At 45.4% G+C, this 19,479-nt stretch overlaps 1 protein-coding gene across 8 annotated transcripts in view; it reads left to right on the forward strand.

Annotated features, from left to right (window-relative positions):
• The window catches only part of DGKG (diacylglycerol kinase gamma), a 188,176-nt gene that overhangs the window by 140,636 nt on the left and 28,061 nt on the right, over positions 1–19,479 (forward strand). For all 8 annotated transcript variants that reach the window (XM_044771245.2, XM_044771247.2, XM_044771248.2 and 5 more), the window contains one exon: positions 14,444–14,621. In XM_044771245.2, coding sequence (XP_044627180.2) covers positions 14,444–14,621 — 178 coding nt within the window. The remainder of the gene's footprint in view (positions 1–14,443; positions 14,622–19,479) is intronic.

Raw genomic sequence — 19,479 nt, forward strand, 5'->3', positions numbered from 1 at the left:
CTATGAGGATCCTAAATTCTAAAACCAACATTTAGAACAGCCATGTGCATGTAAAGACGCTTAATAATGAATCAGATTACTTTAAGACTGGGCGGATGCCTTTAGCCACTCCAATACAATGGAGTGCCATTATTTTTCAAAAGAGAGAAATCAAGGACTTTACAGGTTAAGTAGCTTCACTGAGTTCACTCAGCCAGTAAGTGGCAGAAGAGAACCCATGGCACTCAGGCTCCAACTGGGGGCACTCTCTTCTTCTGCCTTGGTATCCACCTGCAATATTGCACACTCTTAAATCAGAGGGGAAGAGATCTGCATGTACCTTGGCCTCTCCTGGCATCACCTAAACCTTTTCAGCTTGGGCAGCTAGAGCCTTTCAGAGCTTGCAGTAATGAAGGTGGGAAATAGCCAAATGCTCATGCCATCAACCCAGCAGCCACAGTGCTTCCGAAAGAGATGAAATGAAAACGTGTTCGCGGGGAAGGGAAAGTTGAGAAGAGCGCTGGAAGGGATTTTGAGTTCTTGGAAAATACAAGGTGGCAACCTGATCATGCATCAAACCCTAGAGCCAAAAGGAAGGCTGGCGTGGGCCTCAGAGAGACATCCCCCTTCTAGTCTATTCCTTCCTCCATCAAGTCCAGTGGCTCCATCATCCCAGCATTATCCTCATTGTGAGACCACCCAAGGCAGCTCTTGCCACTTCAGATTTCTTCTTCTTACCCATCCCACAGTTTTCACTGCTCCAGATGCCCCTACCTCAGTTTCTTCCTTTTCCCTCCTACTATGTGTGCTAAACCCTTTTCCTGAGTACGAGAGTAATCCAAATTCATGACAAGACATTGTAAACTATAGAGGGGCAAAAAAAAAGAAGGATCAGCACTGTCACAATGTCAGCCTTGTTTCAATCCTGTAATAATATTAGCCCCTGTTTCTTTAAAATCAGGCGTCTGGAGGACCTCTATGATTCCTTGATTTCTTACATCGTTATCCATTTTTAAACACAACTCCATCCTCCCTATCTCTCTACCTCTTTCAGCCATGCACCGACTACAAGTTTCCTTCACTGATCCCTAAAATCTTCCAGCCTACTAAGAAGAAATTATTTCTGTCAATTTTCTCTTATAAAATCCCATTGTTGGCTTGCAGTTTCTGACACATAACTTTTTCTCTCTCTTAAACAACCCTCGTTTTTATTTCCTACAATTGTGTACCCTGTCTTGCACTTCAAGCCTCCATTCATCCGTATGATTTTATTTTCTTGTTCTTTTCTATTTCCTTTGTTCTTTGTGAATTGATTTGATTTTCTTTGTCTTCAGACTCCTGGCTATACATACTTTGTGTCTTCCAAGGACTTGGGAATAACTTTTAAGGATGAATTCTCATGCCTACATTTTCACAAAGCAGTGGGGAGATACGCAGCATGTTGGATTGACAAGGCCAAGGGGGTCTCAGAAGACCAAGGCACCCCCACAACAGGTTCTTGGAAGATTCTCTAGGCTAACCTCTACCCCAGCGAGCTTAACTTTTCTATCACCAACATCCCGTGGTGAAAGAATAATTTTCCCCAAGCAATGTCTACCAGACAAATGCATCTTTTAGGTAATGATGAACGTGTCAGTGGGAAATGTATTATTTCTCTTAGACTTTTGAGAATATTGAAGAGAATTCATGATCTTCCTCTCCATACTCAGGAGATTCAGGGACCTTGGGGAAGAGAACCATTCCAATTCTTTTCTGCTTCTACAACTGGGTTATGAAACAGACGGAGAATATTATATGCCAATATGTCCTGTTGGCTATAGTGGGTCGGTCTTTCTTTATCTCAGGGAGGCCATCAACTTGCTGATCCCAGTCTTCTACAGAAGAGGAATTAAGAAGGTGGAAGAATTGACTCTTTTTAGGAAGGGTATATAATCTAACAAGGGATCGGATAAATGCCACTATGCATTCATATATGTTCTATCTCAAGTCTGTTACGATCAACAAATTCATAACAACAGCAGCCACTTACAGAGCACTTACCTTGTGACAAGCTCTGTCCTGGCACTTTCATACATTGTCTATTTAATCCTCATAAAAAATCTGCATGGTGTGCATTATCCCCATTATTTGCACAAGGATGCTGAGTCTCCTAAAGATAAGTAAGTACTCCAAGGTCAGACGAGTTTCTAGCCCACGTGCCCCCCAATGCCACAGCACCCCCTGTGTAGGAGATGGCATCTGAGGTACACTTCTGCTTTCCACCTAATGCATGTGCTTATTGAGTTGGCAGTGCGTGCCCATTCAGGACGTGGCATATCTTTTAGGCAGTCAGCTCTCTGAAGCAAGGACTCTATCTTATTGATTCTGTACCTCCAGGGCTAGCGTAGTGCCTGAAATGAAGTAATTGCTCTATAGTTATTGATTGTAAAGTTGAACCAAAGTATGAAAAATCTCATAGTTAGTGAACACGAATAGAAATTACCACCTGACCAGCCTCAAGTGATAGCTTTTTGTTGGAAGCCACCAAAATAAAAGGGACCCACCTTACTCCATTTGTGGCAGAAAGGGAGAGATGGCTGAGCTTGCAGCCCTGCACTCAGGCCTTCTCCTAACTGTGCGGTGAGTGGGAAGACCTCCCACGCCCATCTCTGAGCTGTTGCTTGGACCTTTGAAAGTAGCAGAGGGTCCGGGACAACTGTGAACCCAGGACAGGAAATGCCAGAGTTCTCCCACCTCTTTCCCACCAACGAGAGTTAAGACACTGAGTGGGCAGAGCCATATGGCAGCAAGGGTGCCTGGCAGCTACAGGATCAGAGGAAGTGGCCCTGAAAGGCAGAAGGGGTCTCCATTCTGAGCCCTCTCTTATGGCCCAGAAGCCTACCTGCCTCTGAGCCACGCAAGTCCCTATGGCCATCAGCCCTGCTCCGTCTCCAGGAAAGTTTGACCCCTCAAAAAGCCCCATCCACCCAAAGTTGATCTAAGCTCCCCAGACAGACAGCAGAGCCTGTTAATCTGCATCCAGAGTAAGAATGCCTCAACACACCAGGTTTTTTTAACTTGGGGAGGGTGGAGCAGCGGATAGGAAATGGCTTTGCCCTCTGTCCAACTCTGAGGCAACCCACCACCACAAGCTCTGAGAAACAGCAGTTTTGTGTTGGAACCTGGCACCCAGTGCAGACTTGCTCCTGGAAATGAATTTGGTTCCCCCCCAGCTGCAATGCTCTACTTCCAGCCTCCCTGCCAACACCCCCTTCCAGCTGCCCCTTTCAAAGGCACCATTGTGCCCGTCTGGCACAGCAACAGAGGAGGGCTAAAGAGGAAGAAAACATTTTCTGCCCATGGGATGTTCTTAAGCACGTTGTGTGTACATGGCCTCAATGCTGCATTCCTTGAGCCCACACAAACCCACCAAAACTCCATCATCCCTGTCACAGATGGCAGCCACTTTCCAGTCTAACTGGCCCACCGCAGCTTACTGTCAGAGAACGCAGAGTACACAGCAGGGTGGACGAGGCTGGCGGGAGGTGGGTCATGATGACACTTTTTCAGTACGGCATGCTAGCCTGCCAAAGGAAGGCTGAACGTAGACTCTGAATCTCTGAAGTGGAAGGGGATTTAGTCCCGCTTACCGCTCAACAAAAAGATTCATTCTGGCACATTCTGATAAATGCACATCCAGCCTCCTCCTGTTATGCACTGGATAACAATGTTTTAGGCAACGATAAACTGCATATACTACAGTGGTCCCATAAGATTAGTACCATAGAGCCTAAGAGTGTGGTAGGCTATACCATCTAGGTTTGCGTAAGTATAGGCTATGATGGCCGCACAACAATGAAATCACCTAACAATGCATTTCTCAGAATGTGTCCCTGTCATCAAGTGATGCATGACTGTACCCCAAGGACAGAAAGCTTACTGCTTTTCCAGAAGCCTGTTCTATTGCTGGACAGCTCTGACTTTCAGAAAGTTCTTCCCAATGTTGAACAGGGGTGCATATTCTTCATATCCTTCCCTTGTCAGCACTTAGCACAATGCTTGGAACAAAATGAGTGCACGATAAGTGTTTGTGGGATGCCTGACTGAACTCCCCATCCATTGGGCCTATTTCCACCCTTTGGGGGCACATAAAACATGCCTTTTTGCTCCACCATGTGGCTGCCCTTCATAGGGCTGAAGATCTATCTTCCATGTCGTCTCCTATTGATCTTCACTGAGCTAAACATCCCTAGTTCCTTATATCACTCAATGTGATAAAAACCCATGACTTTTCTGACCACTCTTCTCTTGACAGACTCCATTTTTTTCCAGTGTCTTCCTTAAAATAAAAAATCAAATCCCTTGTATCTGGAATCCTCCAAAAATGGTCTCATAGGTAACAAAGCACAAGATTAACAGGCATCAGGTACATGCTCTGTAAGTTGGACTGTCTTCTTGATCTTGCCATTTGCATCTTGTACAGGAAAACTGCAGGTTCATGAAGCCTGCCACAAACCTGGATAAATTTGGAAAAGAAGGAGCTTCTTTAGTTTCACCAAGTCAATGTTTCCTCATCTGTAAAAATGAAGATACAAATAGCAATATTGCAGTGTTGTAAGGAGCAGACATAAAATATATGAAGTGCCCTGTTCATAATAGTTACTCAATACATGATATATATTAATATTATCATATAACATTTGTGTGTATTAAATTAGTATCTAACTGCCCATGATAGACATCAGCTCCTAAAATGATATAAAACAGCCCCTCTGAAAACAGGGGAAGCCACTGTCCTGTAAGATTTACCTACATGCCAGGCCAATCTTTTGTGTGTGTAGATAGTTACTGGACTGACTTTCAAATAATACTATTACTACTCATCAACACCTCTCAGTTTACTGCCTTTTCTTCCCTCAGGATACATATCAGATTATTCACACTAAAAATATTCTCTTAGGTCTTCTCTAGGGAAAATAGACATCATTGTTTGCCCTGGCTGCCTTTCTTTCACTCCCAGTAAGTTTCTCTATTCTGGCCATAGGCCCTGCAGCTATGCAGATGTCCACTGCCTTCTCAGTGGTGTGCTGGAGCCAGCTTGCTTGTTGACGCATCTCTTCCCAGTTCCAATGCCGCTTTCGGTGATGTCACATTGGTAGCTTAACATTGGCCATAGTGGAAGTATTTACACCATGGAACACCACAATCAGATCTTCCTTTTTTTTTTTTCTGAAGATCTTGCCGTTAAGCATTTAGCAGCACACCACTGCCTCTAGCATTGACCTGCTGTGAGCACCTTGAGGCCAGGGCCTGTGTTGTGTTTCTGCTCCATCCCCAGGGTCTAGCACAGAGTAAGTAGGTTCTCATCATTCTTGATGGATGAATGAATGCTTTTGTCTTCTGTCTCTTAATGTCTCTCTCATATATGATGCCCCTATCTCTCACATCATGCCCTGTGTGCCCTATTCTTGTTACCAACTGTTCAGATATAGATTTCCCTTGGCTGTGATCAGAGGACCACTTCTGGCAGACTTGGATTAACCTTCCATATCTCTCCCCATTCAGTCCACTTCATTCAGTCAATATATTCATCCTGGGAAGTTGTGGGAATTCATCTGAAAGGAAGGAAACCTTGTCAGTTTTCTTTAAGGAACACCTTGGTTTCCATTTTGGGATTTCTCCACACATTCTTTCTTTCAATTAACGAATAATCTTATTGGACATCTGATATGGGTAAGACCTGCTAGGAACTATGGATAACACAGAGCTGTGTAACATATGGTACCTACCCTCTGGGAGCCTAAAGTCTCCTGTGGACAGGCGAATATGCAGAGTACATGGCAGGATATACATTCCACATAAGAGAGAAAATCAAAGCAATGAAAATTCAGAGAAGGGGAAGATCAGTTTCTAGCTAGAGCATTGTGAAAGCCTCATAGAGGAGAGAGCTTTTGAGTTGGAAGGGTAGGATTTTAATAGGCACAAAAGAGCTGATGGGCAGTTTAGGCAGAAACAAAAGCGAGGAGGCCCACCTCCATGGCAAATACGTAGAACAATTCTGGCTACCATGGCTGGCTTTTGCCAGGGCCCACCTAACCCTCTTCTTTAGCTACTCTCTTCTTTCCAAACCAAAGGGGACCTTGAACCAGTGCCGAGGCTTCCCCTTAGTCTAATTTACATTTCAATCTTCCAGGCCAATTCACAGAGAAAACATCCTCCCCGCCTACCTACCAAAGCAGAAATGCTCCCACTATAAATGAACACTACCACTCCCATCCTTACCTGGGCCCTACAGGACCCTGGGGTTGTACAGGGTGGTATATCAGTGCTTTCCCTTCACCTAATGCCTATCAGCATCCTATTCCCTCAGACAAAGGGGTGAGGATCTTGGCCAGGTATTTATGTCAGCCACCCCTCTGCCCTTGAGTGTATATCTGAGCCTTTGACATGGAGCCCAGGCACCAAGGGAGGCCACTCTCTCCTTCTGCCCATCCCCCTCTCAGCCCATCAGAACCCCTGTTCAAGTGTGTCCAGATGTTGTCCACCTCTTCCTCAGTCCTCTCTCTTCCTCCCCACTGTAAATGAAATATTAGTTTCTCAAGACATTGCCCAGCACTTCCCTCCTTCCCTCTTCAAAAGATGCCCCCTCCTATTTCTCACTCACTAGGGAAGGAAAGGACTCCAGTATCATCCCCAGACCAATGTCCCACCTCTACCTTCAGCATCTTCTCCTCCACTCCATCTACTTTTCATCTTAGGCATTCTCAAGTTCCTCTTCCCTCTATGCATTTATCCAACAAGTATTCGTTGGGCATCTCTTTTGCCTCAAACATCCATGAGAAACCTTTTCCTCATTCATATTACGCTTTTAGATCCCATCTTCTCTCTCTAGCCCCATCTGCCACCAAACCATATAGCTATTCTGACTCTGCCTTCACTACCACCCCAGCTACCCCTAGAGACCTTAGTTAAGCCCAAGATCCTTTAAGAGATAGCTGTGTAATCCAGGAAGGTCACTTACCAACTCCAGGCTTTATTCTCATTTTGGTAATTAGAGATTACCAAATCTAATGTTCCATCTGGCTTTACCATTCTAAGACGCTGTGCTTTGGCCCTCAGTCAGCTGCCAAAATTCTTCTTTACAAAAATCACTCATGACCTCTTGATTGCCAATCCAAATGACCAAAGGTCTAATTCCAGATCTGCTGACTCTGATTAGCTATGTGACATTGGGCCATTCCTTTCACCTCTTTAACTCCTATTTTTCTCATTTATAAAATGAGGTAATTGACTGAATAACCTTTCAAGACTCTCTGGGTCTTTGATTCCACGAGAACACAAATCAGGAGAAGAGAGAAGGCGAGAGATCCTTTTTGGAGAGTGGACAGGGAAGGATTCATGGAGAAAATGGCATGAAAATCTTCATGGTAGAGATTTGGAAGAAAAGCACAGAAAGAATGCCAGGGTGTCCTCCAGGGTCTCCTACCACTAGGAGACTGTAATAATGGGTCTAGACAGGATCATCATCCACCGATCAATAATTCTATAATGAAAGATTCAGACTGACAACACCTGAACCCACTAACCAATTGGAAATCACCAAAAAATGAGGCCAGCAAACTATGTGCCTCCTAATGAGATGCACTAGGAAATACGCAGCCCCATTGATAAAGCATTCTTGCCAAAAAGTCAACCCTGAATCTGATCAAGCCTCTAGATCTAAAAGTACCAATTTAGTGAAAATACAGGAGATAGACTGGGAATACATTTAAAAGACACCTCAGAGATACAATTCATAAAATCCAGAATCTGGGATAAGACTACAGCCTTACTTCTCAAAGTGTGGTCCATCACACACATTGCATCACTATCACCAGGGAGCATGTAGAAATGCAGAGTCTGGGGCCCCACCTCAGACCTCCTGAATCAGAATCTGCATCAGAATAACCCTGAAGTGATTTGTATGCACACTGAAGTCTGAGAAGCACTGTTGCACAGGACAAAGGGCGCATTTCTTTCAATAGATATTAAAAGACAGGAAAAAAAGGACAAGGAATTTACAGATCAAAAGAAATCTAAGAGGCATATCAACCAAATTCAATCTGTAGACTTTTCACACAAACCAATCATTTTTAAAAATGAGACGAGGAAATTTGAACAATTACTGGATATTTATCTATATCAAGGAATTATTATTACTTTTTTAATAGTGATAATAGTATTGGAGTAATTCTTTTTTTGTCTTATTTAAAGATACATACAGAAGTATTTGTAGATGAAATGACAGAATATCAGGAATTTAGTATAAAATAGTTCAGTATGGAGGTGGGGAAATAAACTGGGGTAAAGTTGAGGCAAGATTAGCTACAAGTTGCTAATTGCGGAAGCTGAGATTTGGGATATGTGGGATTTATTATTCTCTCTTCTTTCCTATATATTTGGAAATACCTATAATAAAAAGATTTTAAAAGAAAGACCAAAAAGGAGTCATCAAAGATGGTAGGGACGAATCAAGATAACACAGTGGCAGGGAACCCAAGAAAGAAAATTTCAAGCTGAAAGGGGACAGATCCATTGAGTCCCGGGTTACACCTTCCATCTGGCCTGGAAGAGGTCATTCCAGAGAGCAGACACAGTCCAATGGCAGAAGTACGAAATAAAACCCTCTGCGTTCTAAACCAGAGAAAATCGACGTAGTCTGTGGCACCGTGAATTGAGGTTAGAAGAAGGGAGAATTTCCTAGTTGCTAAAAACTGAAACAGGTCATCAAATAAATTATGGGATCTCCTTCTCTGAGGACCTTCAGAAATAGGATCAACAGGGCTGAAATGGAGGCGGCCTCGCTCAGGAGGGATGAGGTTCCGCCACCTTTTCCAGGTCACCGAGGCCGGCAGGCACCGGGGCGCGGAAAAACCTGCAGCCGGGCCGGGAAGCATCAATGCCCTCCCTCACCTCCTCTGCCCTCTGTCCCTCTCAAGGAGCACGGAGAACTTGGCAGGTCCTTGTTCTGCCCAGAATTACGGAGATTTTAAGGATCGGAGAGATGCGGGGGCGGGAGATGAACACGAATTCCCAGTGCGTTTCATGTGCACATAGATGGGTTTGGGCTTCCTAATGCGGTTTCCGGTTACCTTCGCACCGGCCCTCCACCAAACAAACAAACCGTCCCTGGCTCAGAAAGAATCAGAGCTACGGGTATTGTCCTCACAAGAGGGACCGATGTTGAACGTTGCCGACAGCTGCGGCGGGCGCAGCGGGGCCTGGGAGGAGGCGGGCGTGGGCCTCTCCGGGCCTGGGCGCCGGCAGATTCCTGAACGGCTTCCAAGGAGGCAGGAGCGGGGCTGGTCTCGATGCACCGCGCCCCACCCCGTGCCTGCAGCGCCGCCTCGGACCCAAGCGGCCCGCCGCCCTGCGCTCGCCGCACGCGCACACGGTGAGCAGGATTCCGGGCGTGTGCGCGCTCGCTGCCCGGGACAAGAGCTCTGTGTTTCAGCCCCACGCCGGGCTATAAATACCTGGGTTCCGCTGCCGCGCAGCCTGCGCTTGGAGGGGAGCCTGCCAGCTCAGTCCTAGGTTAGGGATGGCTAACGGGGCACGCAGGGACCGCCGCCCTCCTTGAGCTCTCCCCGGGAGCCCCCCGGGTCGGAGCCTGGGGAGGGGGCCGGATGACGTCATGGAACTGTTGGAGGATTTAGCTCACAAACCCGCCCGGGAGCGGCCCTGAGCCGGTGTTCCATTTATGCCGACAGTGTACCACACTCTCGGCTCCACTTTCCCAAACACGGCACGACAACTTTCCACCTGTCCCCAGATGTAAGCGGGCCTGGGGTTCTGAAGGAAATCAGAGTGTGATGACCAGACCAAAACCCCAGATAATGAGCATGTAGGTATGGGCTGGCAAGGCTCTCGCTAGCATGGGTCAAGCCGAGAGCCCATTAAAATGCTTCCAGCAAGGTCTCAGGTAGTGGGAGAATGATTTCAGGCCAAAGTATGCCCCATGGCACAGGTAACATTATTACTAATTCTAATAATAATGCAGACAGCTATGGAATGTTACTGCCTTCCAGAGACCAATCAAACCCTTGAAGTAGATGTTATTCCCCCATCTCTACCCTCATTTTAAAAATGAAAAAACTAAAATTTTGTGAAAATTTGTAAAATTAAAATTTAAAGCTCAAAGAGGTTAAGGAACCAACGCAGGATCACACAACTAGCAAGTGACAGAGCTAAGATTTAACCTGGATCTCTCTTCAAGCCCAGGCAAGCTCTTTCCAAGACGCTGCATTGCCTCTCAGTTTTCAAATAGGTGCATTCCAAGGGTGGGGGCATCTCTGTCCAACAGTCTCCAGGCTCCCCCCACTTCTGTTCTATTTGTCCCAGGAAATAATGGGGGAAGGCGACAATCTGTCGGAAAGCAGAATGAGGACTGTTTGCTCTTCCAGAGAGAGGTTACCGGCTTACCAAGTTAATAGCTAACACTCCTAGCTTGTTTTGACTGGAAAGGGAGGGGACAGGGTATACTTAAAACTGCAGTAGGGAAGAAGGGTGATCTGTGGAGTACTATGTGCCAAGGTCTGTGTTGTGCTAGTGGTATACATTTTTTTTTTTTTACAAAGCTAGCACAGAGGCAATAATAATAATACTGGTATCCAACATTGATGTGCCAGTCACTGCCCTAAGTACTCCACAAGATAGAGTAATGGTGGGAGATCTCAATTATTCAAACAACAGCTGGAAGGTTAATTTTGCTGTAAGTCTGGCATCAGCAAAAGTCCCGGTTTGCCTCGCTGACTTTCATCTCTAAAGCAGGACCTGTCATCTGACTGCTGGGGTTTGCATCCTACCTCTGCCAGCTTGGAAAGTGGAAGTTGTGTAGCCTTGAGCAAGCACCGGAACCCCTGTGAGACCCTGTCAGTTGAGGGTGGCGATGGTGCCTCCCTCATCACATTCACGTGAGGATCTCAAGAGACAATGTAGGTGAAGGACCAACCCAGTGTGCAAGGACGCTCCCGCCGCGCTTGAGCAGCTAATATTATTATTATTACCTCTCAGAAGAGAGGGGGCATTTTCACCAAGAATGAATACATTAAGGTGATACGGTAGAAGTAACTACAACCAAGAAGGAAAGTGACTGTGCTGTCCAGGAGGTAGTAAGGATGTGGGAAGACAATGCTGGGCACAGAGTTGAGCAAAGCTCATTTCAGAGGGTTTGGAGAAAAGAAAAGTCTGAGCCACTGAGATTCTAGCCTAAATCCCTAAATAAGAATATGTGTGTAAAGGATGGAAGAATGGGAGCATTCCAAACTAAATTTCTAATGATTCATTAATCCTATTGAGAAGAAGAAGGAAGAGTTAAAAAAAAAAAAAAAGTCACCATGACAGGAACAGGGGGCTCTGAGTTGAGCCCATGCTTTCAGGGGACTGTACACATACATGCAAAGGCAGGGTGTGAGCATGCAACCAGGTGTCAACGCACAAAAGCAACTCAGACCTATGAGCCTGGCTTCCAGCAAGCTGAAGACCAAGCGGAATGTTAGACAGTGTTTGAAGCAAAAAAAACATGGAAAGCATAACTCATTAGGACTTTGCCATTCCAAAAGAGTTTTTATCTTTTCCAGAGAGAGTAGCTCTAACCAAAAATGGAAGAATGGATGCTAAAGATGGATACCATAGCCCAAGGTAGATCAATAGAGAACTCTCCAGCCTTGGAAAACACACGCATTTGAATCCAAGTTGCTGGACAAGCCTATAGATGTCATTCCAGGGCCACTTTGACAAATCTAGGAAACAGTAGGTTCCCTCCAATAAGAGGCAAACAGACAACACCCCAGTTTTCAAAAAATTAGAAAAGGGTATATTCTGGAAACCACAGATTTCTACACGTCATCCTGTCCCTGGCAAGATTATTAACCATGTATTTTCCCTTTACACACAGATATTAGTGACTTAATACGAGTTCTCTTTTTCCTTTTCTGACAGAAGTTGCAGGGTGTAGTCTTGGAAATGCTATTTGGTCTCAGCACAATGTCCTATGTTTTAGTGGAAAGAACACAGGATTGAGGTCTGGAGACCTGGCTAAAAGTCAGCCTCCACCATTAATAAGTTGGGTGATCAAAGGCAAGCTCCTTAACCTCACTGGGTTAAGGGGCCTGAAATGGGGCCTTAGGTCCCTCTCATCTCTAAGGTCCATAATTCCACATTGTAATGAGAAGTAGGCTGGGTGACAGTCCCGTCCAGAGGATGCAGCCCCGATAGGGCAGCCACATCCCAAGGGCTGTTTAATGCACAATGTCTGGAGTACTAAACTGACCAAGGAGATGGCTTGCTCCCTGTTTTTGCCCTTTATATACATGTACTAATAACATAACCCTCAAATGATAGGAGAGCTATAGCAAAGGGTCATAGAATGAAGATTTAAAATAAATTATATGGACTGGAGGAGGCTTGGGCTGAAAGCCAGATGAAATTAACTGACATAAATGTAAAGCTCTATGTCTAAGTTATTTAAAAAAAAAAAATACCTACAGAAGCTCAGGATAGGGAGGAGCTGGCTGAGAAGTAGATGATGAGCTGAGGGTCTGGGTGACTGAGATGACCACCCATTCAAGCTGCAGTGACTCAGCAGTTATCTAGCTGCTAACTAAAGAGTTAGCACAACTTTAGTCATATTTAACAATAAGGATAGTGATAACGGTGACATGTGTTGAGTCCTTACATGGGCTTCCCACATTATCTCATTTCTGGGGTGTGATGGCATCATAGGATCACAGCCCAGGAAGTGCTGGTGCCGTTGCTGCCTGTGCCATCAGATCCTGTCGTTGATGTTGTTTTCAATGCTGGGGGTCTTACAGAGTAGGAGAGTAACAAACTGTAGTGTGTGCAGAACAGGGCAACCAGGATGGGGAAAGTCTGAAAACCAAGGCCCACAGGAGGGGGCTGAGAGAGTTGATGGTGCTCAACCCAGAGGAGGCACAAGCAAATGATGGTATGAGAGAGAGGTGAATAAAGGAGAGGTGAAGACTTGGGCTCTGACCGCCTGCTGTCAAACCTGTGTTCTTCCATTAGTAAGTTGTGTGACTTTGGGCAAGTTACTCAACTGCCTCTGTGCCTCAGTTTCCCCAAAAGTAAAGAGAGGGTAGTCATAGTAACTAATTTATAAGATTATGATGAAGGTAATAAATGAGATGTGTATAAACGCTTACCTCACAGATGGCAATGCTTAATATGCACAATGGTGATGGGGATTATCAATATGTATCTGGTGGGCTGTCCCTATGGAGGAGGAAGGAGGGTTATTCTGTCAGCTTCAGAAGGGAGAAAAGGACCAATAGGTGGAAGCAGGAAGAAAAAGAATCTGATTCAACATAAAGAAACTTTTCAAACAATCAGAACTTCCCAGTGAAGAAATGGGTTCCCAATTACCAGAGAAGCCCACTCTATTCCATTTTGTAGTTGGGGAAACAAGTCACAGGGATGAAAAGATACCACAAATTAAGAGCTTCAATGAAATCAGGTGGTTAAGCCAATATGAATGGCAACAAACCCTACCTTTCTATTCCTTCTCTGTTGAGAAATCTCTGGAAGTTTGGATTTGTAGGTAACCTCCAAGACAGTGGATTTTTGTTGCATGCTTTTGGTTTTTCCTGCCTCACAGTAAGCAAGATAAAGAGCCAGGGCTTTGTAGTCAGATTCCTTAACTTTGAACCCCTGCTCTGTTATTTATCAGCTGTGCAGTCTTGGATAATTTAGCCCACCTCTCTGGGTCTGTTTTTTTCTTCTGTAGATTAAGTAAACTCACTACAATCCTGAGGAACAAGGATCAGAGCTAATGTATTTCTTGCTGCGTTGGTAAACACTGTGCCAAAGTGGGCTGGCTTTATAGATACGCGAGACAGGCAAATTCAAGACTTCTGGCCTTTTGTGCCTGCTGGGGGATGCAGGGGGTGGAGACTGGATAAAGAAACTCTGCTACATCAGCAAGCACGTGTGCCAAAGTTGCACTTACGATACAGATACGGGAGACAGGCAAATTCTGAAAGGTTTCCAAATCTTAAAGTCTTGTACTTCTCACAGGAGGGACAAAATAAGAGGAGGTAAAATGAAACTTTTCTGTCATTTGCTGAGAATCTACTGTGTTAGGCTCTGAACTCAGTGTCCCACCAAATCTTCACAACGCTTAAGAAGGGGCACGATTGGTGATATTGAGGTTAGACTGGAGAACAGTTTTGCAATTATCGTGTGAACCATCCCTAAAGCCCTTTTAGACCTGTAGAGGGTCCTGGACCCATCTCACAAAGTGGTCAAAGGCCTGAGCAACTTTGCCCAAGACTCAGCTTCTGACAGAAGCAAGCTGGTGGCTGAGAGTTTGTCACATCCTTCCTGAGAACTCCCGCCGCAAACATACACACATAAACACACACCCAGAGCACCTTGGTTGGGATACGCTGAGCACACTAACATGTGACTTTTTCTCTCTACCCCTCAGTGTGACGGGGTTGGGGTAGACCTGAGCAACATCTTCCTCGAAGGTATTGCCATTCTCAACATTCCCAGCATGTATGGTGGCACCAATCTCTGGGGAGAAACCAAGAAGAACCGGGCTGTGATTCGGGAGAGCAGGAAGGTCGTCACTGATCCCAAGGAACTGAAATTCTGCATCCAAGGTAAGCCAGGCACAAGGAAAATTGCTCTAGGTCAGTTCCCTGGTGGGAAGGGTATTCAGTTGGATCTGTTAGTAAACTGTTTTAGGGCCTATAGGAGACTCTAGAAAGCCTGACAGCCCGACGAGGATCTGGTGTGCTGGGGATGTGCTGACTCATCATCCCTGATGTTGCAAAGTTTAAAACCTAATTGAGAAGAGAACATTCACAATAAGGGAGCCCTAAATGACAGTCAGTCAAAATGTGCAACTCCCTGAGGTCAGGAGTCAAACGCTGCTCCTGTCCAGATTACCAGTGTCCTCCACTACATAAATTCAATAGTCAGTTCTCAACCTTGACCTCACTTCACCTATCAGCAGCATTTGACCCACTGATCATTCCCTCTTCCCAGAAACATTGTTCATTGGCTTCTAGGACTTCACATGTCCCTGATTTTCCTCCTACCCCCTGGTAATTTGTTCTCAGTCTTACCCCACTGGTAATTCGTTGTGAGTCTCTTTTGCCAATTCCTCATCTTCTCTCTAACCTCTTGGTGCAGGCGGGTTCCCAGGCAGGGTCCTCGACCCTCTTCCCTTTTCTGTCTGTACTCACTTCCTTGATGACCTCATCCACTCCTGAGATTTTATTTAAATACCATGGGAGTGCTGATGACTCAGCATGTCCAAAACTGAACTCCTAATGTCCCTCCCCCAAACCTTCTCCACCCACAGCCTTCTCCATCTCAGTTGATGATAACTCCAACCTGCCCGTTGCTCGAGCCAAAAAACTTGGCACCATCCTTCACTCCTCTTTTTATCTCACAGCTCACATAGAATCCATCAGAAAATCTGTTAGCTCTACTTTTAAAAAACATCCAGGATCAAGCCACTTCTCACTACTGCATTCCTACCACCACCTTGGTCTGAGCTGCCATTTTCTGTCCCCTGGACTACTGCACAGCCCCCTGACTGGATTCCCTGCTTCTACCCCTGCCCTGTAGTCTCCTCTCACCACTGCATCAGAAACCCCAGGGAAAATATGTCAGATGATGCCACTCTCCTGCTCAAAATCCTGCAGTGGCTCAGAGTAAAAGCCAAAGATCTTCATGTGGCCTGAAGGGCCCCAGATGGTGTAGCCTCCCATTATCTCTGAGACTTCATCTTCTACTACTCTCCCCCTCACTCCCTCTGCCTCCACCACCCTGGCTTCTCTAACACAGCAGGTTCCTTCCATGAACCAACTATTCTTTCTGCCTGGAACAACAAAGTGGTGTGCCTTAGAGGCCATCAGCTGGGCCTTCCCCTTTTAACTCACCAGAATACAGAGCACAGCTTTCTTAAAGCTACCTTGACCCCAGGGCCAGCCTGGTGGCACAGCAGTTAAGTTCCCACATTCTACTTCAGTGGCCTGGGGTTTGCCAGCTCAGATCCCAGGTGCAGACCTACACACCACTCACTTGTCAAGCCATGCTGTGGCAGGCATCCCACATATAAAGTAGAGGAAGATGGGCACAGATGTTAGCTCAGGGCCAGTCTTCCTCAGCAAAAAGAGGAGGATTGGAGGCAGATGTTAGCTCAGGGCTAATCTTCCTCAAAAAAAAAAAAAAAATACCTTCACCCCTACCCCTTACTAGCCATTTCCACCAGTGAACCAAGTGGGGACTCAGTAAGAGTTCCTGGCAGCTCTGATTTCTCTGTGGATTGGATGAATGGCTCCAAACTGATCTTCAGGGGTTCTCAAAGAACTGGTGAGCTGGGGGAGAGAGGCCACGTGTGAGGGCATTGGCAAAGACACCACACCAGGAGGCAGGAGACTAGGTTCGAGTCCAAGTGCTGCCACGAACCTACTTTTTAGCATCTCAGGTTTTTTTGCTATAGAATCAGCATCTCATGTAAAATTTTGATAATTGAATGGATGAGTTGAACCAGATCATTGATTCTTAAACCAGGCCTGCTTGTTGAAAATGAAGATTCCTGGGCCCTAACCCAGATCTCGCTAATCAATCTCTGGGTTTGTTCCTGGGAATCTAAATTTGTAATGAGCTTCCCAGACGACTCTGCTGGGCTGCCAGGTTTGAGAAGCACTGACGCAGACAAGCGTTCATGACTCTGGATCTGTGGTCTTGGATGTCCCAGGCCATTAGTGTTAAGACTGGATGTGATCCCACCAGTAGAAGGAGACAAAATTTGGCTGACCACCGAAAGGAGAGGTTACTTGCTTATTTCAGACACATCTATTGGACAATCAGATTGTTATAGTCCAAGGCAAAGTCATCAAGAGGCGTCATCTCCACACCTTCATCCTTTAAGAGAGGACTCAGGACTTCTTATTTCTCTGTTGCCCTCTTAAGTCCCCTTTATTTCACACAGTGAACTTTTCAATTTGTATGAATTATTAAACTGAATAATGTGTTTCTCCTTCCTCCCTTGGCAGGGGAAGTTGTGGGTGCTAGCAGAGGGTGGGGGAAGCGCTGGAGGTTGTAGAAAATTCCTGCAAACTTTCCCACCCTGGTGCCCCTGCCCCAACCCCCACTCTGGCATCCAGCCCCATCAGAACAGTGTCGGGGGCTTGGGGAAGCTCTTGCTGAGGATGTATTCTGGTTAAGACTCAAGGACTACCTTCATCTTCCCCTTCCATGTCTGACCATATATCTTCCCCTTCAAGCAAAAGTAATGTGTCTGCTGATCGCTGTTGACTATCATATACAGGAACTCTCTTCCTCAAATCCCCCTTTCCCACCCCTAGAATGTGCTTTCAGAGCTAAAATGAAGCTGCTTCCTGTTCTTCAGAGAAGGACATGAGCTGATCAAAGTGGAGGCCAAGAAGGGGGCCCTGGCTTCTGGGTTTTGCAGAGACACCAACATTGAGCTTTCGTTTTGAAAGGGTTGTGATCTCATTTAAATTGAGATGTTAGGGGGGGAAAAGTTAAAGAGGCAACCTATTTTAATGGAAAAGCGTTGGCCTGGGAGTCAGGAGACCTGGGTTCCAGTCCAGACTCTGCCTTTCACTAGTGTGTGACTTTGGGCAAGTCCTTTCACCCTCTTGGGTTTCAGTTTTTATTACCTGCAAAATAGGCAAGTCCAACAATCATATAGGTTCCTATAAATCATAGGTTCCTTACGATTCCACGGAATTAAGGCATGGCAGGTTTCAGTCTAGGTAGACTCCTTGAACAGGATTGTATGGCAAGTTTCTTCTTTCTTTCAGTGTACTTTGTCCCACAGTTTATAGGCCAGCAGCTGAGAAGGTAGGAATCTCTCTCTTCAGGGTCTTCATTTGTCGGGATTCTTTACTCCTTGGAAGTTTCATTGGGATTGGAGGTGAGGGAGAAGCCAGGAAAGAGTGGTGGGAGGAAGGGGATTTATCACAAGAAGTGTAAGCAGAAATGACAGTAGAAGGGGTTACTGTCCAGTCTCTCTCATCACAGGTCAGTCTTTCTCCTTGGAAAAGCAATCCAAAAAAAAGGCGTTTAAGATTAGCATGGAACGTGTCCTATAAAAACATTAGCTGATTAGAAAGCAATAAGTGATACTGGGGAAAGCAGCAAACTTGCAGTTGAATGACCTGGGTTTCAATTTAGTCTTTATACTTTCTAGTTTTATAAACCTTGGGAAGTTACCCAAACTCCCTGAGTCTCAGCTTCCTCATCTGTAAAATGGGCATAATGATACCTATCTTGTTATGAAGATAATGGATGTTAAAGTGCCTGGAACACAATTTAAGCTCAGACATTGTTGGGGTTTTTTTAATTCTCCTCACCTTTAATCTTATTTTATGCTAGAGTACGCCAGTCAAATTCCTGATTTCTAAGTTCTCATCTTTAACATGACCGTCTACCTGCATTATCACTGAGAAAGAGCAGAGCTCCTGCCAAACTCCAGCCCAGCCTTTGTCCTAGAAGATTAAACTTATACCATCAATTGTACCTACTGTCTCTTTTCCCAGACTTTCCAGATTCCAAGGACGGAGGCTGGGTGTTATTCATCTTTGTGTCCCCAATGCCTGACCCAGTGTAGTTAGTCATAAAAAGGTTGTTGGATAAACGAGAGGTATTTGAGCATTGGTTCTTGTTCGTTTTTTTAACACCAATAAGAATAGTGACAGATAGTCTCCTGTATTTATATTTCACTTTGGCTTGCAAATATTTTTGCATATATTAACTTAATGTAACCCTAACCAGAAACCCTTAAGTAAGGTTATACTCACTCCCTCCATATTCCTATTTCATATTTTGGGAAAAACAGAGGTCCAGAGAAGGGATAAGACTTACACAATTTACATCCAGGGATGGCATCAGAATCAAGTCCATGTTGCCTAGACTAGCCCCAAGTGCTAATGTCCAATTAAAAATTTACTGCAGGTCCTTCCATGTGTATTGTACAAGCCAGGCACTCAGAAAATGGGAAGGTTTATGACCCAGTCCAAGGAAAGACTTCACATATACTTGTTGAAATCCTGCCCCTCCTGCAAGGCCTACCTCAAGAGCCATCTCCTTTCTGGAGCCTCTGGTGGCCCCTCTGGAAGGGAGTCCAGCCTCTGAATTCCAAGAGCACTTAATTTTCCCTTCTGTCTTGACAGGACACTGATTGTGGGTTGCCCTGTTTCATAGGCCCATATGTCTTTGTCATGTCTTTCTCCTACCAGTACCTGGAAAGTGAGGAGGACATGTTCTTCATCTTTGTGTCCCCTTCAAAGCCTAACATTCTACCTGGCTCACATTGTTCTACAGAAATGTTTGTTGCAGGGAGGGAGAGAGGGGGAAGGGATCTTGCCTGTGGTCTGCCAGCACTGTGGGCAGTAGATTCTGGAGCTGGATAGGAATAGGAATTTAGTGAAAAATCTTGGGAAAAAAATAGTTTTATAAGGAGTTATATGTGAGAAT

This window comes from Equus asinus, chromosome 5, assembly GCF_041296235.1.
Source record: "Equus asinus isolate D_3611 breed Donkey chromosome 5, EquAss-T2T_v2, whole genome shotgun sequence".
Taxonomy (NCBI): Eukaryota; Metazoa; Chordata; class Mammalia; order Perissodactyla; family Equidae; genus Equus; species Equus asinus.